At 52.6% G+C, this 24238-nt stretch overlaps 6 protein-coding genes across 6 annotated transcripts; 4 read left to right on the top strand and 2 right to left on the bottom strand.

Moving 5' to 3' along the window:
- Nucleotides 1-7066: 7066 nt before the first annotated feature.
- On the bottom strand, nt 7067-9310 carry Z520_00557 (uncharacterized protein; the record flags this gene model as incomplete). The annotated part of the gene is made up of 1 exon (XM_016771078.1): nt 7067-9310. The coding sequence occupies one exon, from the start codon at nt 9308-9310 to the stop codon at nt 7067-7069; it is 2244 nt and encodes a 747-aa protein (XP_016637988.1).
- Nucleotides 9311-10285: 975 nt separating this feature from the next.
- On the top strand, nt 10286-11355 carry Z520_00556 (uncharacterized protein; the record flags this gene model as incomplete). The annotated part of the gene is made up of 2 exons (XM_016771077.1): nt 10286-10369; nt 10423-11355. 2 exons carry the CDS (start codon nt 10286-10288, stop codon nt 11353-11355), a joined length of 1017 nt encoding a protein of 338 aa, XP_016637987.1.
- Nucleotides 11356-12470: 1115 nt separating this feature from the next.
- Z520_00555 (uncharacterized protein) lies at nt 12471-14974 on the top strand (the record flags this gene model as incomplete). The annotated part of the gene is made up of 7 exons (XM_016771076.1): nt 12471-12524; nt 12583-12631; nt 12687-12780; nt 12958-13042; nt 13094-13388; nt 13441-14804; nt 14861-14974. 7 exons carry the CDS (start codon nt 12471-12473, stop codon nt 14972-14974), a joined length of 2055 nt encoding a protein of 684 aa, XP_016637986.1.
- Nucleotides 14975-16179: 1205 nt separating this feature from the next.
- Z520_00554 (uncharacterized protein) lies at nt 16180-17246 on the top strand (the record flags this gene model as incomplete). Its single annotated transcript, XM_016771075.1, has 5 exons — nt 16180-16389; nt 16463-16566; nt 16688-16981; nt 17040-17175; nt 17232-17246. 5 exons carry the CDS (start codon nt 16180-16182, stop codon nt 17244-17246), a joined length of 759 nt encoding a protein of 252 aa, XP_016637985.1.
- A 1065-nt stretch (nt 17247-18311) lies between these two features.
- On the top strand, nt 18312-20697 carry Z520_00553 (uncharacterized protein; the record flags this gene model as incomplete). The annotated part of the gene is made up of 2 exons (XM_016771074.1): nt 18312-20485; nt 20541-20697. 2 exons carry the CDS (start codon nt 18312-18314, stop codon nt 20695-20697), a joined length of 2331 nt encoding a protein of 776 aa, XP_016637984.1.
- Nucleotides 20698-21426: 729 nt separating this feature from the next.
- On the bottom strand, nt 21427-23361 carry Z520_00552 (uncharacterized protein; the record flags this gene model as incomplete). Its single annotated transcript, XM_016771073.1, has 7 exons — nt 21427-21524; nt 21636-21700; nt 21830-22157; nt 22231-22595; nt 22655-22860; nt 22921-23062; nt 23126-23361. 7 exons carry the CDS (start codon nt 23359-23361, stop codon nt 21427-21429), a joined length of 1440 nt encoding a protein of 479 aa, XP_016637983.1.
- Nucleotides 23362-24238: the final 877 nt, after the last annotated feature.

The following is a 24238-nucleotide window of genomic DNA, read 5'->3' as shown; positions in this document are numbered from 1 at the left end:
AGAGGCCAGCCTGAAAAAGGTTGATGCAAGATCGAGAGAGGGGGAAAGGCATGGAACAGGATGGGGGTGGTGGTGGTGGTAGGCAGAGAGATGGAGCCAGGCACCGATGCCTTTGGAACACGGGAAAGGGCGAGGTTGATTGGGTAGTATGGGGGAAAGATAGAAAATTGGAACATTTGGGAGGGGGATCGCAACTGATTGCAAGTCATGCGACGGGTATGATGTGGGATAGGATGCGATGCGATGGTGTTGATGGGCAGGATACCAGGATCGAGGGTGTTCAAAGGAGAGGTTTCCAGGCGGTCCAGGCATGCCAGATTCTGGCCTTGGGGGTTCCCAAGTTTGATCAAGACCCAGGATAGAAGTTGGGTAGGGGAACCACTTGGAGCGGGCAAAGCAGCAGTCTGAGTAAGGACCAGGGTGGTCTTGGCTGCTTACCTGAGGCATGATCGAAGAAGAGCTAGCCGTGCGAGGAGCAAGGGCCGGTTGCATCGATGATGATGATTAGAGAGATGATGATAATGGACTGTGTTTCGTGGGGAGCGAGGGGGTGAATCAGTGGAGTTGCTGAATGATTGGAGGGACCGACGAAACAGGTTACAAGTCGCTGGCGCCGGAAGGATGGTACGAAGGAATCAGAGCTTTGAGGATATCTGATCGAGGCCGAATGGGGGAGATGATAGGACGGTCGTTATGTGAGTCGCAGAGACCGCGCAACCCAGGCCTTCTGGGAGCAACAAGGAAGAGGCACCAGAAGGGGGGCTGGTTGACGAAATGTAAAGTCAGCAGCAGCAGTCGAGCCGATGGCTGTAGGAGATGAGAGAGAGAGAATACGGGCAATGGGGGCAACGGGCAACGGGCAACTGGAAACGGCCAAAAGGTTTTAGTTTTACTTGAGTGTGGATGATGGTCGTGGGTGGTCGTGGTCAGGCTCCGGTTGATGAGTAATAAGAGATGAGGGAAAGATGAGCAGCCGATGGAGCTTGCGAGGGAAGAGATGCGCTGCGCCCGCCACAGGAGAAATCACCAGGGAAAAGAGAAGAGGAAAATCAGCGACACAGCCAGGTGTGGATTAGCAATTTCTTACCTAATGGCGAGGTCCTGCCAGTCTGCCACCCGCTGCCACCAGACCGAAGCGATTCCGAGTGGGGTGCCTTGGCTCTTGGTTCTGCCAATCACCCGCCCATACCAGCAACCCCTCGCGTCACCTGTGGCTTGGAAGTGTGCTAGGCCCAAAACGGAGGTGGTAACTAGCTTTTGTCGGAGGCCGCTTGGCGGTCGACTAGTCACCAGTTCACCCCCGCTGCTTTAGGTAGCGCTAGGTAGCGCTGTTTGCTCGGCCTCGGCTAGTCTCTTCTCGGGTTAGCACCACCACAGATCACGTTTAAATGTTTGACCCAATCGCAAGATCCTTTTTGCTGACTACATATTCCGTATCCGGTATACATTGAGCCATCGAAACCCATCGCCCATCGCAGCCAAATCGCCTTGCCTCCGCCTTAAGCTTCCCGTTGGCTCCGGTCTATTTACCTTTTCTGGTCACAGCCATCATGACTTCTTGTGCCCCCTGCTGACTGTTCCCTGACTGTTCGGTCTCAATGTAGGTACGCTGGCGTACCGTGTCGCGTCCCCACAACTTCCAGGTTACCACTCCGTACCGTATCTATTTGTGATCTTCCCATGAAATCATTTACCACCGGGCACCGTATTTCCTTGCAACTACTTGTTGCGGCTTCCTGCTTCTTTTCCATCGCCGCTCCGAGCGAGTATTGCCACCGCCACTCTGTCGTATGACGATCTCTGGCCCTCAGTCTGGTGGCCATACGAGCATCGAGTAATGTACGCATACTCGGTACAGCGAATTAACTATTTTTGAAAACTTGATTTCCGACTTTTCTGCGAAGCCTTGTTCCAATCCTTCCATCCCTTCCATCCTGGCCTTCCTTCTATCTGACTACTACTGATCGTCAGGCCGCATCCCATCGCTATCAGCTGCTTTCCTCTTTCCGAGGTAATGAAATCGGCGTAGCGACCTCTCTTCCCCTGGAGGGCCTTTCAGCCACAAAAATAGACCGGTCGCAAGACGTGCATCGGAAGAGGGCTGCATTGGCTCCTTTGGATTGGCGTCGATCATTTTTCTATTCCTTCAGCATTCCACATCTCAAATTATATCCATTTCGCATCTCCAGATCCTAATGTCAATTTGTGTCTGGGTCAGCTTTTGTCTCTGCGGCACCAAGCACGTCGCTAGTAGTAAATATTGCCTGCCTTGAGGGAATGGTAGATGTGCCCTCGGAGGCATCGTGTAACAGCATCGAGGGAAACATTCCGGCCTCCGAGGGCGTGTACGGCAGAAAATTGCGTGCGCTTGCTACCAACTACTAACCGATAAGGCTACCGTTTCTCGTACATGTTTTAGTAAGCATTTCGACGGTGATGTTCTCGGTGCCTAAGTAATCATTTGCGCCACGATGATACTGGGGACGACTGTCGTCTTGTTGTGCTGACCCAAATGAATTCCAAAGCTCGCCTTGAGCTGTCCTACGAGGAAATGCGGCTGTCCCCGGGGTGATTTTTGTTTTGTACCATCTTCCGATTTGACCGAATGTCCTAACATTATGTCTCTCAAACCGAGCGGTCAACAGGGAATTGCCGATGGTCTCCGCGACTTGCCTCAGCTCGTCGTTTATGCTTTGAGGCAGCCTGTCGATGCACGAAGTCTGCGGATGTTAATGCTGTCATGATTTGTTGTCGTCTGATGCAAAGTGAATTTGTTCGTATCATCGGCTTCGGCCGGGTAGGTCACCCTGCTCCCAGGATAAAGGGAGCACATCGCGATACGCCCTCGGCCTGACACAGGATAGCCAAGTCGACATCGGGCCTGTTTTCAGTCAGCTGCGACCATCTCAAATCGCGACGGAGAGCATAGGATTCTTGGGGCTTTGAATAGAGACATATGTCGGCGGATTACACTGCATGCCGTGAGTACGTTGGAGCCGAACTTACTGGGACGAGGGCTGGCTTCAATCTCTTCCGCGCATCCCGCTACTAGCCTTGTATCCTTCCAACTTCCGGACCGAGTCGAACGACTGATACATCTCAGTGCCCTGGGAGCTGTGGGCAATCCGTTTCGTGACCATCTGCTGTACGAATAGGTCTATTCTTTCTGAAAGCCCTCTTTCACCATGACGACGCGGTCCAGGGTGCTTACTCTTGGGCCACGCTTGAGCCCTCTGTATGGTCGCGTTCCGTCCTTCCTCGAACCGAACCCCCTGTCTGGATCGAGATGCAGCTTCCAGCCTCCCATAGACGAAGCCCAGGCGGGATTTGTGAGGAGACGCCACATATCTCCCGAAGTGGAGAGTCCTGCTTATTGCTGGTGTCCCAAAAGATCCAATCCTCAACCACACCCAACGATTTCCATGGGCTTTTGGGCTGAATGCTCCTTTCTGCGATAATGCGGCATCCGGGCCTGGAAATAAGACCGTGTTTGCCGTGGACGCCATTTCCATGTTGAGGAATGGGATCGTTCCAGAGGGATGATGCTGGTCTCACTGTATCATCAGTCAGCCATCTTGTTCCAACAGATGCCATTTACACGCGTCGAGTATTAGCGAGGATGAACCAATGTAGGGAAAGGATCTGAAAGACTGTCAAGCATGTTGTCCCACGAGGACAATGGATGTTGCTTGACTTCAAGGAACAGAGGCATCATCGTCCTATTGGCTCATACCAAAATCTCTCTGGTACCGAAGTACACCCGTTGACTGGGAATATAGAGGAGGAAGCAGGTACCCATGGAGCAAGAATAGCTTCGGGCAATCCTTAAGGCAATGGCATCATAGTCGTTGTCACATGTGGCCCGGCATCATGATCTACTGCATTGAGCCAAGCACAAGGGCTATCAAGACCACGCCAGCAAAGCGATATCAACCACCACGACCATTGAGCCAGGCTCTTCCTGGAGGGACAACTTCGGGCATGCGCCTGCGCTCCTTTCATGTTACCGGCAAGTGCAACTGTCGTGTGATTTCTGCTATGGCACAAATGTCTGTCTGACGTTCTCCCAAGACAACGTATATCAGACGGATGGTATACCACTTTGGTCAGGCCCGGATGGAGAGCCATATGTAATATCGGTTCACGAACCGTTCCGACTCCGAGGGTCCGCAGTCGGAGCCATGTGCTGGACCACCTTCTTAAATCAGGTTGTGGAACTTTCATTCACCGCTGCTCGTCTCACGGAGACGATCCCAAGCTTGACAGCAGCCAGACGTTATGCGAACCACACTGTCAGCCACAGGCAAAAGATCCTCAGGGACCGTCCTATCCAGTGGTTGATCTCAGTGCCAGTTCGTCCAAGAAATTTCCCGCATCACGGTTAAAGTTGACGAGCAGACACACTTTCCGCGGCGGTACTCCGAGTCAAGCTTGGGCACATGCGGCTACCCTTTCTCGGGGAACTGACACGACCAAAACGACACGCTGATGATGTCTCATTAATAATTGAACAATGCCATCGAAGGAGAGCCGATTACTGGCACAAGCAACTGGGAAAAGGGAATGGTTGGCCTTATTAAATGGCGCCGCCTTTGGAGCAACGCATGTCATCCTCGTGGCTATTACTCACCCGAGCCACAGAGGTCAAAATGTTTCCATTTTTGACCCATTCATGGTCAGATCTAACGGATGGCGCTGTGAGGCTCCTGTACGCACGGCAGCTATGTCGTATCCAGGCCCAAGCAGTCTTCTCTGGTGGGCTACATCGGACGAGACGGCGAAGACGGTGCGCAACGCCCAACCAAGCTCTGTTTACCCGTGCCACTCGATTATCCGAGCCTGCCAAGTACCAGAAAGGACCTCTACCTCGGTCGATGTTGATGGGTTTCTGCAGACTCCCCTCTGGGTGCCTGCGTAGAGATTGATAATGCCCCAATGGAGCACACGTATCAAGAAAAGTTCCTGCGGCTGTATGAGCTGGTATTGTATTCGGATACAAGGCTGCCTATATATCCACCTGGACGGTCCACTATGACCGGCGTACAAATCAGTCACCAGATGACATATCCATAACGCCAATCTCAGCCCCTTTTTCTGGGGCATTTTCTTATGCTCAAAGGGATGTCAATGCGAAAGCTGACACATGGCTTGTCAGGGAAGCATGAACTAGCCTAGCCCCTTCCTAAGAGGATATAAGTAGGAAGGTAACAAGTTCGGAGCTAATCCGGTTCCGGATCTGGCTGGCTTATGGCTTCTATACGCCTAGTCAATGCAGCATCATAACATAATAGTGGCGGAACCGCAACTCGGCCTAACGACCAGATTCCAGATTGGGGTCTCATATTTTGGCCCAGCTGAGCACTAATTAAGTCTTGCCCTTCTTGGAGCGTCGCTCCCTACATACATTGCTTGTAGGCTATGCACCTTGCTTCTCTCAGTAACTTTACGAAACAAGAAGTCATGGAGAGAATTCCAGGAGCATATATGTTTTCCCGCATGTACCAGGGTTTACCAAATTCCCAGGAATGGCAAAAAAGCAGAGTGTGAGAGAATAGGACCGTCGCCTTCGCCAAAACAAGGGAGCGGCCATCCGTCAGCTCTATTCTCCACACTATTTACCTACATATTATTGCAGAACGACGGCGACCACGATCCAGCAGCCGATCGGCAAAATCATCTACTCACTTAGTCGACCTCTTCTTGGACGCAAGAACAATGATATCCGGGAGCAGAGAAGACATGGAACGAAGAGAAACATGCACCGGCAAAGAAGGCTAAGACATCACCCAAGGTCACCTGGCCATGTACCCTGCCACCCACAGACGCCTTGAAGAGAATCGGTCAAAAACACATAACAACCCAGTATCGGCGATACAAATTCCGACAGCGGAACGGCTGGGTAGGCGCAGAGAGACTACGCCTGCAGATTTCCGTTTTCAAATCCCCCGTCTTGTGTGACTGAAACACCCCCATCTCCATGCTGGTGTGATGACCATCCACGATTTCTCAAAGGGTGAGGGAGGGTGACAGTGACCACGGTCCTGCATGCCAGCGTCACAGCATTGCAGCAGAAATCCAACAGTATAACATGGGGAGGCCGACTCCTGTCTCCTGCACCGAGTACGTTGTATTGTGTGGGTAGCAGCAGATGGTACGATGCATGCAATGTCCTGCAGACAATCCGCGGTTCCGCATACAAAATGAACCGAATCCCTCAGGGTGCGGGCATCCAGTGGACCGAACTCACCCTTATTGACAGCCTTAATGGTGTGAAATGAAGAAAACAAGAGGAAAGGCTAATATGGGGCATGCGCACTTATACCCAGACCCCCACCCACTGTTCCATTGGAGTTCTGCACGTTGACGACGAAGTATGCATGCATGGAGATGAATGATCCTCCCGTGTCTCATGGCTAGCATTTCATTCTGGCTCCAATTTCCATTCCCTTCATCACCATCATCCTTCTTCACCTCCAGGCAGCCTGTGTTCCGGAATTTTTGACACTGGGGGGAACTCCCGAAAATGAGCTTGGAATGAACCCTCTTGCTCTACTTTTTCCCCATTCAAAGTGCTAGCTGTCTAGAACCAAGGGTCGCTGGCCTTCTCCCTGATAGAACATGGCCAAACCATTGACCATGGGTTCTGATCTGGCATTTGGGCCCTGTGAACAAGCAGACAATCTTTCCACAACGACAAAAGCTGCTGCGACCCAATTACTATCGTATCCCATTATAGCCCACCATCTTCCGCTACAGTATCTACCCGATTCAGCCCACATGAGACACGAGGCACGTATTGCCAATGTATGCGGTGACTAGACATTAGGCCACCTAGGTAAGTCTGATAGACCTATCCTCATATTCCATCCAATCACGACTCTCTGGGCCCTCTCTCGGAGCCTAGAAAGCTGCCACGCTCTAATCTGTGAAAATGGTTCGTTCCTTCGTGGTCGTTTCATTTCGCTTCTTATGGTCCTCATCTCACGTCTCTCATGCTATCCTGGCTTTGTGAGAACGGTCCTCCCCGTACTTCAACTACAGCGAGAACCTCCCGCTCACAAAATCCTTAGACAACGAAAACGTGACTCAGAAATCCGATTATGTAAAGAAAAGCTGCCATCGTGGGCCGGGTATCTCGCGAAAGTGACAAAGAACGAAAAACATTGCTGTGGATGCTCGACGACGCGGCGTTAGTCGCGCTGGCGGACGTACTTCTGCTAGCGGCTGATGTTGGCGGCACAGTTGTTGCGGTATATACACCTGTTGGCAGACTGCTGCCAGTCGGTTTCCTTGGGGTATGTTCTCTGCTGCTGGCGTTTGAGGTTGAGTTCCTGTAGCCTGTGGTTGTGACTGTGGTGTTTAGAATTGTCGTCTGCGATCCTTCCTGCGTCGTGCTCGTTTCTGGCATCGGTGGGCTGGTCACTATGCTGAGAGGCGGTGTGCCAGGCGACCCAGCCATGGTGATAATCCCCGGGTCTGGTGCCTGCCAATCAGTGGCATCATCATACAGGACTCCATTGATGATCGCACCAGCATTGTTTGCGAGCATATTCTTCTGGTCCGTGTTACAGGTCGTGTTAACGGCGCGAAGGTAGCAGGTTGGCTCGGCCATTGGAGGAGCAACATTCTGGTACGAGGAGTTTGCCTCCCCAACCGACGAGTACGTCGATAAATCGGCGGGCATGCCCATGCTGATGTCTGTCCCTTCAATGATACGCGAAAAGATCGTGAAAGCGGTCTCTGGCTGGTAGGCGGGCACCAAATGGCCTGCATCATAGATTCGACTGAAACTTAGGTTCCCAAACTCTCGAACGACGCCGCCAACGTAGGTGCTATTGGCCACGATGGGGGCATAGCCAGCAGCATACCATGGCGAATACGATGGACCGGCCCCACCAGCTATGGCGAAAGAGGCTGCTTCTCCTCCTAGCCAGTTGCAGATGTAGTCTCTGTCACCGTAGATCAGCGCGACTCTGACACCAGAATCGAGAAGATCAACGAGATCTTGGATGATGTCATCTCGGGCATAGTCTCCTGTGGTATTGAAGGCAGTAAAGACAGCGACTGAATCTTGGCTGTAGTTGACCGGAACACCAAGTGCTTGCTGGACCGACAGCTGGTTCAGGTATTCCAAGTAGAGCGCCCCCGGAAAGGGATCGAGCATGTTTTGCGAAATATCGTAGATAGATCGTCCAGATGCAGTGTATGGTCCAACTACGTACGCCTCGCAGTACGACTGCGCTTGCGAGCACGCCTCATTGACCGCATCCACATCTCCATAGCCCATGGGATCGAGCGCAACTTCTTCTGAACGGCAAAATGCAGTTTGCTGCTCGCAGCCATCTGCGCTATTGTAGGCGCTTAAAGCATTGAGCTCTTCAAGTTGGGAGATCGCTTCAATGGCATAGGTGTTCTCGTATGCGAATTGCGGATGATACGGAGTCTGGGTGAAAAGGTCAATCCAACCATTGATGATCCCCAGGGACTTCAGCGTAATATCAATGGTTGTGTTAGCAAATTCGGAGTCTGTCTGACGAAGCTCATTCTGGACGCCGAAGAAAGCTCCAACAGCGGGCCCGTACTTGCCTCCGTAGGACTCGGTGAAAAGGTGGACCTCCGCGGTGGGCTCGGTGGCTTCTGTGCGAAGAGCTGTATTGTACTGCGGGAAAGAAGTGAGAAATGTCTGCAGGAAATGCCATAGCGATTGGGCAGCAATTTGAGACGTATTGGCTGTAAATGACGGATTTCCCGATCCGAATGTGCCATTGAGAAAAGTGTAGCTGGGTTGTGAAATGGGTACCGTAGTTGGTGGGACGACAGTGGTTTCATCGAGCAGATTGAGAGATGAGTTGGTCAGAACATCGTACGAGAAGCCCACTTGGACGGGCTGGTCGATGAAGACAATGTTGCTGCTGCGATCCCAGCCCCAGTCTCGCGCAACTGTGCCTAGCTGCCCATTGGCGATTTCCACAACTTCACAAGGCCCAACCTCTTGGAACAGACCAACCATGCTGCTGGAGCCGGGTCCACCATTGATGAAGATTGCTAATGGAGCTGATTCGGGTAATTGCCTCGCTTCAATAAACCAGAAAAAGGTGTTGATGGTATAGTTTCCTTGACTGGGGTCTAAGACATTTGGCGGCAGAGTAATGTAGCCAGCGAATTGTTGCTGTGTTTCGAAAACTGTTGTACAAGTCCCAACGGGGACACTTTTGTAGCTGACCGAGACATTCGGGTTGACTGGAGAAGGAATCATGATGAGGGAATCATTGGCCGGGAGGGGTGGAAATTGAGCAAGGACGACAGCCATGCGTGCAAAGAGGCTGACAAGCAGTGTGTCCAGCCATCTCGTCCATTGCGCCATGCGCTGCGAGGTAGGCCACAAGGAACTCTTCGAACAAGTTTGTGTTCTGTGTTCTCCGTGATCACATCTGCCAGTCTTTGTTCCAAGTTGCCGGCATTGGGGTTCATGCCTAGAAGTTGGAAAGACCTTCTAACCACAACGAAAGATCTACCAACAGCGTCTCAGATCAGACAGAGTGAGAGACAAAAGGTCTTGAAGACCGTCTTGCAGAATAGGTCAACCACGGGCTGGAAATGCCTGCACGGTCTCAAGGCCGACGTTTCAATGCGACGAATCGATTAACGCTTCGCTTGTGATGAGGTCGAGTGGACGAAATGGAGGAAACTTGCTGATCCCGCTAGACCAGAATTCCACAAGCTTCAAGGTGACAAGACGAACCAATAATTGACGTGAACAATGAAAGCCTGTCACGCAATCTGAACGAGTGTGAAATGATGATGAAGGCAGAGAAGGAAAGGCGACGACGAGAATGGAGGATGGTCCTGTATTTTTCGACCTTCTGACCTTCCCTACCCACAGGCGCCGTTGACGCCATGCCGGCAGATGGACGTTTCTTGGCGAAAGCAAAGTCGGCTATACGGCGATCCTGGCAGCCTAATGAGCCTTCTCGCCTCGTGCCTCGCCAGCTCGCCAGGTACCCGAAGCCCCAGTGGGTGCCCATAGATGCCGGGGCGCTTTACCAACGAGGTACCTCGTACGGCGCAGAGGCAGCTCCAGACACGTGATACCTGTCCTATCAATCACGTGACAAAAATTAAACTTGAAATATCCCCTGCGCGCACCCTAAGAATTCTTGCGCTTCGCGTCTTCACCTTTGCCTCAGCCTTCTGTTCATTTCCCAACTCCATGGTGAGACCTTCCCGATCGCTGATCCTTGCAGAGGCGTATCCACCGTCCTGATCCAGGCACAGGGAAGGAGCCATGGCTTATAATGGCTACAACGGCTTCAACGACGATGTTATGGACGGGGTCGAGGCCTCAGGTCCCAAAGTCACTGTGAGAGAAGTAAGCCAGACGAAACTTCTTCTTCACCCGCTGCAGATCTGACTCTTCGACAGGTCGAATCAGATCGCTGCGATTTTGTCCTACAGTCATGCTCTCTCGCTCTCGCAAACTCCCTGCGCCGCGCCATGCTCGCCGAAATCCCTACCATCTCGATCGACCTTGTGGACATTACCACAAACTCCTCTGTTCTTCCTGACGAGTATCTCGCACACAGACTAGGTCTCGTTCCCTTGATCAGTAAAGGCGTGGACGAGAACTTGAACTATGGCAGAGATTGTGATCGCTGCGACGACCATTGCGAATACTGTTCCGTGGTCCTTCGCCTTCACGTCAAATGTTCCCAAGCTGGCACGATGCTCGTGCATGCGAATGACCTCATCGTCGCAAATCCCCGCCAGGATGGTATTGGCCAGCCAGTGATCCGTGATGTTAATGGCAGCGGACCACTGATCGCCAAGTTGAGACAGGGGCAAGAAATTCAGTTGGAATGCATCGCAAAGAAGGGTATCGCAAAAGAGCACGCGAAATGGGCACCCACCTCGGCCGTGGGCTTCGAGTACGACCCCAACAATAAGCTGCGCCACGTCGACTACTGGTATGAGACAGACGCCAAAGAAGAGTGGCCGGTGGACGAGCGCAACGCCACGTGGGAAGGAGACGAGTCCGCTGCCGACGCCGCCTTTGATCCTGATGCTGTTCCGAGTGCATTCTTCTTCGATGTCGAAGGCATCGGCACCCTCGAACCAGATGATATCGTCCGCGGCGGAATTGAAGTGATCCAGAAAAAGCTGGCCGAGACCATCAAGGTCCTGGGAGGCGCCGAGGCCGCTGGTGTCGACGGAATGAATGGCCTCCAAAGTCCTGATGGCTACGAACCGGCTCCTCCCAATGGAGCGTTCGGTTCATACGGCGGTGCCCTCAGGGGTGGTACGACTCCTTATGGTGTAACTCCATACGGCGCCGGTGGTTACGGTTCAGGCTACTAAACTAAAAGTGCGACTGCTTTTGCATAGCGAGGCGTTAGAGATTTGGTGGCAGGTCGACTTTGCCAAGGGCGAGCAATTATCGGGTCCAGTCAGTATGGTTTCACTTTATTCCCATGGCATGACACGGTTCCAGGTGTTACCCCGGTTGCAGAGAAAAAAGGTGCATGTTCTCCGGGACAAGCGACACTGGAGCTGGCCAGCTCCGTATACCTTTTTTGGGGGAGCTTAAGAACATTTTTGGTGTCAACGTGGTGAGCATGACGCGAAGGAAACGTTGCGCAAATGATTTAGCTACACGTGCTGGAGAATCTCGACGTCGCTCGTTTTTCTCTGAACTCAGCAACAGCAATCAATCGTATTAGTCAACCTCAGACAAGCAGAGGCCCTTGGTCCGCCTGGAAGGGGTAAGTGGGAAACGCTCTACTGACTGGGCGTTCTGAAACGTAGTCAGCATGGTGTGGAATGATTGCTGCCGTAATCCGATGCATCCCGTACTGCCGCCTGTGAACCATTACTGTCGCCAATGTCGATTTCTTGATTTGTTCTTTTGGACCGTTGATGCGGATGGAGGGGGGTGTGTGCATGCATAGCTGGACTGCGTAGTGGCTCCAGAGTATTTAACACTGGCTGATCCCCTCTGCAGCGATGGAAATCTTGAGAGAATCTTCTTTTTCGTTGAGGACCCCGTCAACCACCCAACTCGGAACCAAACAGGGAATCCCGAAAACACGAACACACAAAACAGCGCAACGTGAAGCGTCCCGGAGCAGAAGCCGCTTCCGTGGCTCCGCCAGTGAGAGCTTTCGATTTCAGGGTTTTAGGTACCTAGACCTGGGTGACCACCAGTCTCCCACCAGTGACTTCAAAGCGCAGCCCGCGCAGCCCACCAGCGCCACCGACAGGTCATTGAGTTGAGCAGCTACGAAACCCGTCAACTGCCCCGCCATCCCCTCTTGGAGCCAGACGTAAGTATTAGCCTCAATTGAGAAGTTCCGACAAGTCAACAGCTCGGGCTCATCACTAAATTTTTCTCAACAGCCTCTGCTCGACCCTTTCGACCTCTCTATTCTCTGTTCACCTTTGATTTCCCCCAATTCTCATAACAGTCCGTCACAATGGGTTACTCTGATCTCGATTGGAAGGCCATTAACACCATCCGACTGCTTGCGGTACCGCCCTCTGCCCCTCCACCTCCAGTTGCAAATCTCCTGACTGCTCTTCCTCCAGGTCGATGCCACTCTCAAGGCCAACAGCGGTCACCCTGGCGCTCCCATGGGTAGGTGACTCTGAGCGCTTCATAATAGAACTATTTCTGACGGGTCTGTCTTCAGGTATGGCCCCGGTGGCCCACGTTCTTTTCAACAAGTTCATGACCTTCAACCCCAAAAACCCTGACTATGTCAACCGCGACCGATTTGTCCTATCGTGAGTATGACCACATTCAATCCATCACGCCAAAAAAGAAGACTACATACAAGGTTAAGAGCAGGTCAAAATTTGGCCACTTGAGGATGCCCGTAACATCCCCGTCTCGTGGAAAAGTCTTCTCTTGCGTCACAAAAATCATGAGATGATGGTGGTGCTATTTCTGACTTGGTTCAGGAACGGACACGGTTGTATGCTTCAATATGCTCTCCTCCATCTTTTCGGCTACGCCGTCTCAATGGACGACCTGAAACACTTCCGAGTATGTTGTCCCGATTCGGGTCTGCCCTTGACCATCGCTGACAAGAAGTAGCAAGTTGACAGCATCACACCCGGCCATCCTGAAGCTCATGACACTCCCGGTATTGAAGTGACCACTGGTCCTCTGGGCCAGGGTTTTAGCAATGCTGTTGGTCTGGCGATTGCTCAAGCGCACACCGGCGCTGTCTTCAACAAGCCGGGTTATGACCTCATCAACAACTATACCTACACCTTTTTCGGTGATGGCTGCGCCATGGAAGGTGTTGCAAGCGAAGCTGCTTCCGTTGCCGGACATCTGCAGCTGGGAAATCTGATTGCCATTTATGATGATAACCATATTTCCATTGGTAAGATAAAGTCTGCGCGGAAGTCGAGAAGGCCGTCACTGACCAAATGTAGATGGCGACACCAAGGTCGCTTTCACCGAGGACGTTGTCAAGCGATTCGAGGCCTACGGCTGGCATGTTCAACATGTGAAGGATGGCGATCACGACCTCGAAGGTATCGAAGCTGCGATCAAGAAGGCCCAGGAGGTGAAAGACAAACCATCCATGATCAAGCTGACTACCACTATCGGTTTTGGCTCGAAGCTGCAGGGCACCGGTGGCGTGCACGGCAACCCTCTTAAGGCTGATGATGCTGCACAAGTCAAGCAAAAGTTTGGCTTCAATCCTGAGGAATCCTTCGTGGTTCCCCAAGAAGTGTACGATTTGTACCACAAGCACGCCTCCGAGGGTGCCGCCGCCGAGCAGGCATGGAACGACCTGTTCAAAAAATATGGAAATGAGTTCCCAGACCTGGCCAAAGACTTCAGCCGTCGTCTCTCTCGTAAGCTCCCCGAAGGATGGGAGAAGAGCCTGCCGATATGGAAGCCAACAGACGCTGCGGTTGCCACCCGCAAGACCTCGGAAAAGGTCCTGGAGAGCATTCACGAAGCTGTCCCGGAATTGCTGTCGGGATCTGCAGATCTGACTGGAAGCAACAACACTCGATGGAAGAACGCCGTCGACTTCCAGCCTCCTAGCCTTGGTATTGGTGACTGGACGGGACGCTACCTGCGATACGGTGTTCGAGAGCACGCTATGGCGGCCATCATGAACGGTATTTCTGCATATGGCACTCTTATCCCGGCCGGTGGCACTTTCTTGAACTTTGTGTCATATGCTGCCGGAGCCGTCCGTCTGTCGTCTCTCTCGCACCAGCGAGTTATCTATGTTGCCACTCACGACTCCATCGGTCTTGGTGAAGACGGCCCTACTCATCAACCTATTGAGACACTGGTCCATTTCCGAGCTCTCCCTAATATGATGGTGTGGAGGCCAGCTGATGGCAATGAGACGTCAGCCGCATACTACATGGCTCTTACTTCAACATCCACTCCCTCAATCCTGGCTTTGACCAGACAGAATCTGCCCCAGTTGGAGAACTCGACAATAGAGAACGCAATCAAGGGCGGCTACGTTGCCGTCGAGGCCGAGAATGCCGACATCACCCTTGTTTCCACTGGATCCGAGGTGGGAATCTGTGTCGATGCGATCAAGGTTTTGAAGGATCAGCATGGGCTCACTGCACGTGTTGTGTCGATGCCGTGCACAGAAGTCTTTGACGCTCAGCCCAAGGATTACCAGCTGAAGGTCATTCCCGACGGCATCCCGGCCCTGTCTGTGGAAGTCATGTCCACCCTCGGATGGGAGAAATATTCACATGAGCAATTCGGTCTCAACCGATTTGGCGCTTCCGGTCCTTACAAGGAGGTGTACAAGGTTCGTGTTCTCAGCCTGTTTTTGCTATCGCGTCGCTGTGACTGACAATCTGCTAGAAATTCGAGTTCACTCCCGAAGGTATCTCCAAGCGTGCCGTTGCCACTGTCGAGTTCTACAAGGGCTTGAAGCCTCGATCACCCATCAACCGTGCTTTCCAGCAACTGATCTAGAGGGTTGGGTGAAACAAGTCGTCGGGAAGAACAAACGATGCGAGTCTGGCGAATCGGGCCGAAGGCACATACCAGTCTTGTCGATGCTGGGGTTGACCAGTTATACCATCCAAGTCAGCACAAGGGCCATGTGTGTGGTGGTCCAGCGCAGAAATTTGATGTGGCCTACCTAGGTAGATAGATTAACGTGAGAGATGACCAGAAAATCTGAGACAAGATTCGCCAGTCATACTCGTGGACGGCGAGTCGGTTCAATTAGACTCGCATGGCTTCACTTGTGTAGCTTTCGGCACACTGAACCTGTCCCTACCAGCGGCCTTGTGTCAGAGGAGGGCTGAGGTCGGGAAATATTTTCATTTGCGAGTGCGGAGTACCTAAGAATGATCAATGACCATTGACCACAGGTGGGTGAGTACGTACATTCCGGCCGCCCCCCATCTGCCATGAATTTGCACCCAGTTCCCTCCTCCAATAGCAACAGGTATGGACATAATGACAGGAACAACGGTCGTGGTGGCTTCGGCTAGAGGTGCCCAGGTGCCCAGGTGCCCCGGTGCCTTGCAGCTGTGGATCGGCGCCCTGGCTTTTCCGCCTGTCGTCGCTCTCTCCCCCTCGCCGAGGATGCAACAGCAACTCTACGCGCTGGTGGCGCTGACGGTGCTGATCCAGCGAGGTCGACTTCACCTTTAACCACTGGCTTCGCCTCCACCTTGAGCGGTGTTTTCCACAACCCTTGATGCTTCTCAAACCACGAACTGACCGGTTCGTAGGGTGGAAAGGAAGGGAACAGATGCACTCCCTTTTCTAGCAAAGCACTGCCTGCTGCTTTTGTACCCTAGGCCCAGGGAATTAGTTTCCACTCGCATGCATCCCTGGGCTTTCCGGTCGGAGGGGTCTCCTTGTCTCCTTCCTCATTGCGGCCTGCAACAGAGACACTATTATCTTGCCACGTCTCAGAGCCTCAGTTCTCGAGACCTGCCTTCCTTTTTTTTTTCTTTGACGTCTGTTGTCTCCGCTGTCGGCATGTGCACCTTTGGATCTCATTCAGGGCCCCGCAGTTCTCATCTCTCTTTCTACTCCCTCACATTTTCCAGACTTGCTTAATGCCATTCACAGCTACCCAACAGCCAGCAAGACTTCGAATCGCAGCCGAAGTCTTCACTTCCATTTGCTGTATTTGACTGCTTTACCACGTGAATCCAGATATGGCTCCGTCGACGTGGGTTGTGATCGGAGCTTCCCGCGGCATAGGTCTAGAGCTCGTCCGTCAACTGCTCGAGCAGGGAAATCAGGTCATCGCGGCCGTCCGCAGCCCAGAGACGGCAAACCACATCTGGCAGCTGGCAGCTAAACAAACGAGGCCCGCAGCATGTCTTATTGAACAGTGCGATGTCACTGACGAGTCGAGCATTGAAGTGAGTGACGGCCGGATCACTTCGAAACCACCGGTGAGGTGATATCGTCCCCCGATGCTGATGCAATCGACAGGCATTTGTGAGTGCAATGGGGAGACTGGTTGCCAAGGGCATGCGGCTCGACAATATCGTCTTGAATGCTGGAATACTAAAATATCCCAATGTACGAAAGAATTCGTACTCGTCTGCGAACGAAGACAAAGACTAATGACATGTTCAGAGGGCGACCGAGATGTACAGACCCCCCGAAAATATATTGCACCTACAGGAGATGATGCTGATTGCCAGCCGCGCGCAGATCCTTTACCGACTTCGCACTGCACCTGCATACGAACACAATTGGGCCTATTATCATTGCACAGAAATTGCTTAACCTGAGCAGTGCAGCACCTCCGTCCAAGGTGATATTCATATCCTCCGATTCCGGATCCACATCATTGTTCAGGGATCATGAAGATGGATTTGGCGCCTATTCGGCCAGCAAGGCTGCATTGAATCAGATGCTCAGGCACATGGCCGTCGAGCTCAAGAGAAAGGGGGGAAAGTACGAGGCTGTTTGCGTCTTGGCTATCCATCCCGGGGAGGTTCAGACGTGAGCGTCGACCACTGATGGACCACTGTTTACGAGGTGGGACTGACATGATAACCAGGGACATGGCGAACATCGACGTGGACTGGGAAGTGGAAGGAATCATTACCCCCGAAGAAAGCGTAACAAAAATGTTGAAGGTGATTGGCGAGAAGGGGAAAGAAGAGAGTGGTACCTTCTGGTGCTGGGATGGAAGGGTAAAGCTGAAGTCTTGCAGTCGTCAGAAGATTTATTGAGCTAACCATGTCTATAGGAGCATCCCTGGTGAGGCTTGGAAGGTCATTGTGCAGTGCATCAAGAGAGGAAGCGGGATCTGGAGTGCAGGTCAGGCACACGCACAGGAGTGGTAGCACAAAGCATGCGACTCCCACGTTCTGGTGCCGGTGTGTGAGGAACCCGGGTCAGAGGAAACAAACGACATGGATGACAAGTATAGAGCACTGTGAGGCGTAGCATGTTGCGCCCGCTCAAGTGCATTCGGTACTGATGCCCGTTTCCCAAGTGGCCACGCCCCCATTATGACCAAGCAAGCCGATTCAGTAACACCAAAGGGGCTTCATGTAGTGAATGGAAGGTTCCAGTGCATATCAAGCATAGGCAGGTCGTTTCTGAGCAGCAAGGCTGACTGAACGTGGCCACCGCCACTGTGTTTACAAAGAAAGGGCCATGGCAGTCACAAAGGCACCAACTCGGAGCGCAGAATTCGTTCCATTCGTCTTGGTTCGGTGCTGGACGCGCTTACCGCAACCGGCATAGCGTGCCTACCGCTGAACTTTTTGATTGCCTGACTTTTTGGTCTGATTTTCGACCGCTTCCCTCGACCACCACCACCAACTTTTTTCCCCTACAAACCTTTCCACATCAGCCTTTCTCTCTGCATCGTCTGCTCTTGTCGCAGTCGATTGCTGTTCTCCCCCTCTCCCCCATAAAAAACCCGTGAATCCACCAAAAAAAAGTGAAAAACCCCCCTCAAAAACCCAGGGTCGTGCGGTCAGTCATCCCCCATGTCCCTTGCCTGCGCAACCCTTTTTTTACCCTTTGCACCGCTCCGGACCTCAGAGGTCAAGGTGAACGACGTCTGACTGGCATCACAGTGCTCGACTTTAAACGACATATCCCTTACCAAGGCATCGTCAAGACATCCTCTCCATTGTTCAAGACAGTTGACAATCCCCTCGTTCTTGTTACCTCGTGAATCGATCCGGAAAAGTCAAACAAAAAAGTGAGCGCTCTCTTTACCCCATTGTCGCCGGGCCGACGACCCGCCTTCACACCGTCTTGCTTCCCTCATCGTCTTGACTCGAACATATTCTGACGGTACTTGACAGCGAAAATGTCTGCTGCGGACGTCTCTAATGCCTCTCCGGCTGCGGGCCAGAATGGCAGCCCCGATGCTCCTACCCAAAACGGCGCACCCGCCATCGACACCAGTGTCGCCCCGTCTGGTGCCACTGGCGACGATGTCCCTACACCCTACTCTGCGACCCCCAACACCGCGCAGCACTCGGCCTCTCTCTATGTCGGCGAGCTTGATCCCTCTGTCACGGAAGCCATGCTTTTCGAGTTATTTTCCTCCATCGGCCAGGTTGCTTCGATTCGTGTCTGCCGTGACGCTGTCACCCGCCGCTCTCTTGGCTATGCCTACGTCAACTACAACAACACCGCTGATGGTGAGAGGGCACTGGAAGATCTGAATTACACTAGCATCAAGGGTCGCCCGTGCCGTATCATGTGGTCTCAGCGCGATCCCGCCCTCCGCAAGACTGGACAAGGTAATGTCTTCATCAAGAACTTGGATGCGGCGATCGACAACAAAGCGCTCCATGACACCTTCTCTCAGTTTGGCAATATCCTCAGCTGCAAGGTTGCCCAGGATGAGCTCGGAAACTCGAAAGGGTACGGCTTCGTCCATTACGAGACCGCCGAGGCTGCAAACCAGGCCATCAAGTCGGTCAACGGCATGTTGTTGAACGACAAGAAGGTCTTTGTTGGTCATCACATCGCAAAGCGAGATCGTCAGAGCAAGTTTGAGGAGATGAAGGCCAACTTCACCAATGTCTACATCAAGAACATCGACGAGTCGGTCACTGATGAGGAATTCACAAAGCTGTTTGAGCAGTACGGCAGTGTTGTCTCCGCCACCATTACTCGCGACGAAACTGGCAAGAGCCGTGGCTTCGGGTTTGTCAACTTTGCCAGTCATGAATCCGCCGCTCAAGCGGTGGATGAACTCAACGACAAGGAATTCCATGGCAAGAATTTGTATGTCGGGCGCGCTCAGAAGAAACACGAACGTGAGGAAGAGCTTCGCAAGCAGTATGAAGCTGCACGCATGGAGAAGGCCTCCAAATATCAAGGCGTCAACTTGTATGTCAAGAACTTGACCGATGACGTGGATGACGACAAGCTTCGTGATCTGTTCAGCGGCTATGGAACCATCACGTCTGCCAAGGTTATGCGCGACGCAGCCGAGCGCACTGCATCTCCTGCTGCGGACAAGGACAAGGAGAACAAGAAGGAAGATGTCGAAAAGGCTGAGGAAGAGGAAAAGACTGAGACTGAGGGTAATGAAGAGGGCAATGATGATGCCAAAGAAGCCAAGAAAGACGGTAAACCTGGTCAGAAGTTGTTTGGCAAGAGCAAGGGATTCGGCTTCGTCTGCTTCAGCAATCCGGACGAGGCTTCCAAGGCAGTCTCGGAGATGAACCAGAAGATGGTCAATGGCAAGCCGCTGTATGTTGCCCTCGCTCAACGCAAGGATGTTCGCAAAAGTCAGCTTGAGGCTAGTATCCAAGCACGCAACACCCTTCGGCAGCAACAACAGGCGGCCGCGGCTGGTATGCCCCAGGGCTACATCCAACCCACTGTCTTCTATGGTCCAGCCGGACAGCAGTTCCTGCCCCCTGGGGCTCAGCGTGGAGGCATGCCATTCCCCGGTCAGCCTGGTATGGTCATCCCTGGTATGCAAGGCGGGCGTGGACAATTCCCTGGTGGTTTCCCACAACAAGGCCGTGGCATGCCTCAAGGCCAACAGCTTCCTCCGAATTTCGGTCTCCCGGGACAGATGCCGTTTATCCAGAATCCGGCTCTTGTCAACGGTATGTACAACAATCCTCAGGCCTTGGCCCAAATGCAAGCTCAGATGGGTCGTGGCGCCGGTGGTCGTGGACAGATGCAAGGCATGCAGGGTATGCCTCCCAACATGCAGAGCATGACTGGCGTGCGAGGTGGCGCGTTCCCGCAAGGCGGTCGCGGAGGTGGTTTGCAGAACATGGCTGGCGGCCAAGCAGGTGCTCGTTTGCCTCCACAAGGCCGTGGACAGATGATGCCTGCCCGAGAAGAGGTGCCCGCTGGTGGTCTCAGCAACCTTGCATCTTTGCCTCCCAACCAACAGAAACAGATGCTTGGTGAAGCCATCTATCCCAAGATCCAACAGATTCAACCGGAACTTGCTGGCAAGATTACTGGTATGCTTTTGGAAATGGACAACTCGGAACTGCTGGCGTTGTAAGTTATCAATGACGTGTACAATGTTTTGGTGGGTGGCTAACAACTTCTTCAGGATTGATGACGACAACGCTCTGCGTGCCAAGGTTGACGAAGCACTTACTGTCTACGACGAGTATGTCAAGGGCCGTCAAACTACCAGCGAAGGTGGTCCCAACGGCACGAAGGAGGAGGATGTGTCCAAGACTGAAGGCGCCGAAGCCACGGCTTAGACGATCTTGCGTGGACTACTCTTACTGTCTTAACACAACTTTTTCAGCCAGATTGCACAACCACTGTACTCGACTTGGGCACGATGCCTCTTTACCAAAAGTTCTGATACTGCAACATCAACATCTTGCTGGAGTGCTCTGCAAGGGGGCTTCCGGACCATGGAGCTGGGCTTGATTGCGCTGGCGGTGGCAGGCGAATGGCGTCCTTTCTCCCGAGCGGATGGCTCTCGGTTGTGCCCAAGGTGGCTCGGTGATTATGAGCTTATCTTGTTCGAGTGTATGATAGACTGGCGATATGCTTCCCCCTTTTTCGGCAGGGCTTATGCAACCAAGTACAAGAAGGCTATCTGCTTAGATACTTGCTTGTACTTGTGTACCCGGGATTTCTCATGGAAAACCGGAGATAGGTTGCTTTTCTGCCCTCCATAGATAGATTCCCCCTTTAATGAGATGGCTCATTTGTTTGAACGTGTTCCTTGTCTTGGGGTTTTGTTTGTTTCTCGACATGCTGGGTGTCTTTATGGCTTGGCCCCTGAAGATCAACCCCTTTGTCGACCCTGGCGGCGGAAGGATTGGTATAAGCATGACCAAGGCTCGAAAATGCCCCTTCCATTATTGTATACATCCCAGTCGAGTGCGCTCCTACGCCCCCCATTTCGTGTGCTTAGTCTATTACCCTCCCACTTGTGTTGCTCCCTAGGTAGTCCCCAAACCCATTTGATGTTCCACCTATGTGCTACATTGACCTTGCTGCCACATTTTGACATTCTTGATCGTCAGACCGCGTTCGCTGCCCGCTCCCCAGCTCGGTTCCCACTCCGACCTGGCTAAAATTGGATGGATGTTGTCAGCCATAAAGATTGTGAAGAGTGTAAACAGACGGGAGTCCAGGGGTCCAGGGTCCAGGGTCTAGGGTCCACACGACTGGGAAAACTCACCGCCGTAAAAGTCCGAGGCTGCAGAGTCTCTTCCGTCAACCCATGGCTTGTCACCGACTCCGTCCCTGTATGGAACATGGTAGTAGTCAGCGATGGTGGAAATACACACACACACACACAGAGAGAGAGAGAGAGAGAGAGAGAGAGAGAGAGAGAGAGAGAGAGAAAGCAAAAGCCTGGCCAAAAATACGTACGCGAACCAGCCATTGCGGCTCCCGACCGCGACATTGAGAATCAGGTAGAAGCTTTGATCGAAAGGTGCATTCTTGTTCCCTGAAATGTACCAGGGATTGGTGAGCTCCGTGCCGTTCTCGTAGTCGCCTTGGAAATGGCCACGTTGCCAGAAATCCTCTTTCGTGAAGTCGACGTAGAGGACTTGCTGAAGGCGATTGTCGACCCACGTGTAAAGGTAGTCCTGCGACCACTCCAGACCGAAGGTGTGGAAGCCGTCGGAATAGTCTGTCCTTTGGATCTTGTGTTTTTGTGTGGTTCGCCAGAAGTTGTCCGTCTTCCACGAGGTACCTGACGTTGTTTCAGTTTCAAACCCAAGATTTCACTCTTAATCGAAAAACCGAAGATTTTGAGTTTCGCTCACCCCAATGGATCGTGCTTGAGACGGTCTCTCTTCCGCCGTTTTTGTAGCCTCGTGCGTTGCCGCGACTTTCCATGATATCAATCTCGCCACTCAGCGGCCAGATTCCGTATACTGAATCTTCGGGCATCATCCAGATGGCCGGCCAGAGCCAATCGCCCTTTGGCACCTTGGCCACGACTTCAACACGACCATACCGGATCGATTTCGCACCTTGCGTGGTAAGGCGTGCTGACCTCACGGGGTTGATGATTGCGTGGGAGGAAATGTTGGAGGTCCTGCTGCATTCATCGGCATAGTACTCGGCAGTTTTGGGGGCGGTGCATGAACCGTCACCATGCTTTGTGTCCTCCAAGTTCAGGTGATAACTGAAACCACAGGTTAGAATCTTTCAGCAGCTCCAGGGGGGGCCCGTGCAACTACTGACCCATTGAGTAATTGGCTTTCAGTAATATCGGTTGTGGCAGTTGTGAAGGTGGGAACAATGTGAAGTCCATCTCCATCAGTAAAGGCGTTTCGGCCATCAGTTGTTGTCCAGTCGAAGGACCCCGTACCAAACCCGTCAAGTTGGACTTGATGGCTCCAGATGGATTTATCGAGGGTGCTGAAGGAATCGTCCAAGACTAGACAATACTGCAAAAGGAAACTTCTGCGTCAGTAAACCATAATCAGACGCAAAATGGGAAGCCGAACCTCGTGGTGGGGAACGCCGACCGCGATCCTCCAGTTCACAACAGCGCTGACGGCTATCGCAAGGAAAAGCCCTCCAAGGATATACCAATTGCCCTTGCGAGGCGCTTTGTATTTCTTGTCCTCAGTCCAAGGTTTCTCAATCCTGCTTGATGTCAATGATGCTCGAATACTTAGAAAGGGGTGAACAGATGGAAGAGCAACTAACTTTCCGTCCAGCAGATAAGTCTTGAACTCATGGTTGCGCACACCGCTCACACGATAGCTGTTGAGGCCTCGGAAGAGGTCCTCCTTGGAGCCTTCTCGGGTAGGATTGTAGCCATAGTTCTCTATCGATGCGGCCTCGCTGTTTCTGAGATCTGGCGTCGGGGGACTTAGATGACTTGCTTGATGCACTGCATAGACGAAGTCGGCTTCATCAGAGTTTGCGGTCGGTGAAGTCATCTTCTCTCGCGTCTTTGGCCGAGACTGACTGACACACAGAGGCCGTAAAGGTGACTGCGAGACAATGATAATGTAGCGGCATTCAACTTTTGCGTAGAGCTATTGTTGGTGGTTTGGTAGTTCACCAAAACCGATCGGCATGGGTGGCGACCTTCATGTGCTCTTACCGACTGTGGTCATTGAGACACGCTCGTAAGTCGTTGAGACATGTGCTCGACGCGCAGAAGTGGGATTAGCCTTTGGCCCAGGCAGTGTCACTCGACTCTAAATTAGTACTGGCTGATCGTTACCGGTGTGCGAGACTAGCTCTGGAAACGTTTGATCTCCGCGTTATTGGAGGCGCATGTCCGGCCATGCCAGCCACTCCAGCCACAATATTACTCTCGGTGAAAGAACCCTGTAAAATGCTCAATCGGGACAGTTGAGAAGTTGACCGTGAAATTAAAACCGTTTAAGCGAGGAACTGAAAACAAGGTTTCCAACGAGATAGAGAATATTCTTATCGCACATGAGGAAGGTGGCTGGGCGAGGTCGCCTGAGAAAGGCAGATACAATGTCTCGGAGAGTGCTGATCCGCGTTGACGATCCTCTGACGGGGAGATATCATTGGTAAAGCTGGCAGAGTCACGGTGGTGATAACTCATAAGCGATATCGATGATAACCCTCTGATTTACCGTCTACCTGGTCGGTGGGTGGCGAGCTGACAATGTGCTGTCCCTTGTGCTGTCCCTGCCGTGTCGCGTCGCAGCCCAGAGGTCCTTGAATAGCCTGACCAGAGATTGTACTTCCGACACCATGCAGTGTCTCAGCCCTGGGGACGCTCGGACGGGTCTTAGCCACGGGATCTCCAAGTCTAAGCTGCGGAAAGCCTTATTA

Source organism: Fonsecaea multimorphosa (genome assembly GCF_000836435.1).
Source record: "Fonsecaea multimorphosa CBS 102226 unplaced genomic scaffold supercont1.1, whole genome shotgun sequence".
Lineage (NCBI taxonomy): Eukaryota > Fungi > Ascomycota > Eurotiomycetes > Chaetothyriales > Herpotrichiellaceae > Fonsecaea > Fonsecaea multimorphosa.
This window is presented reverse-complemented; position numbering and strand designations above follow the sequence as displayed.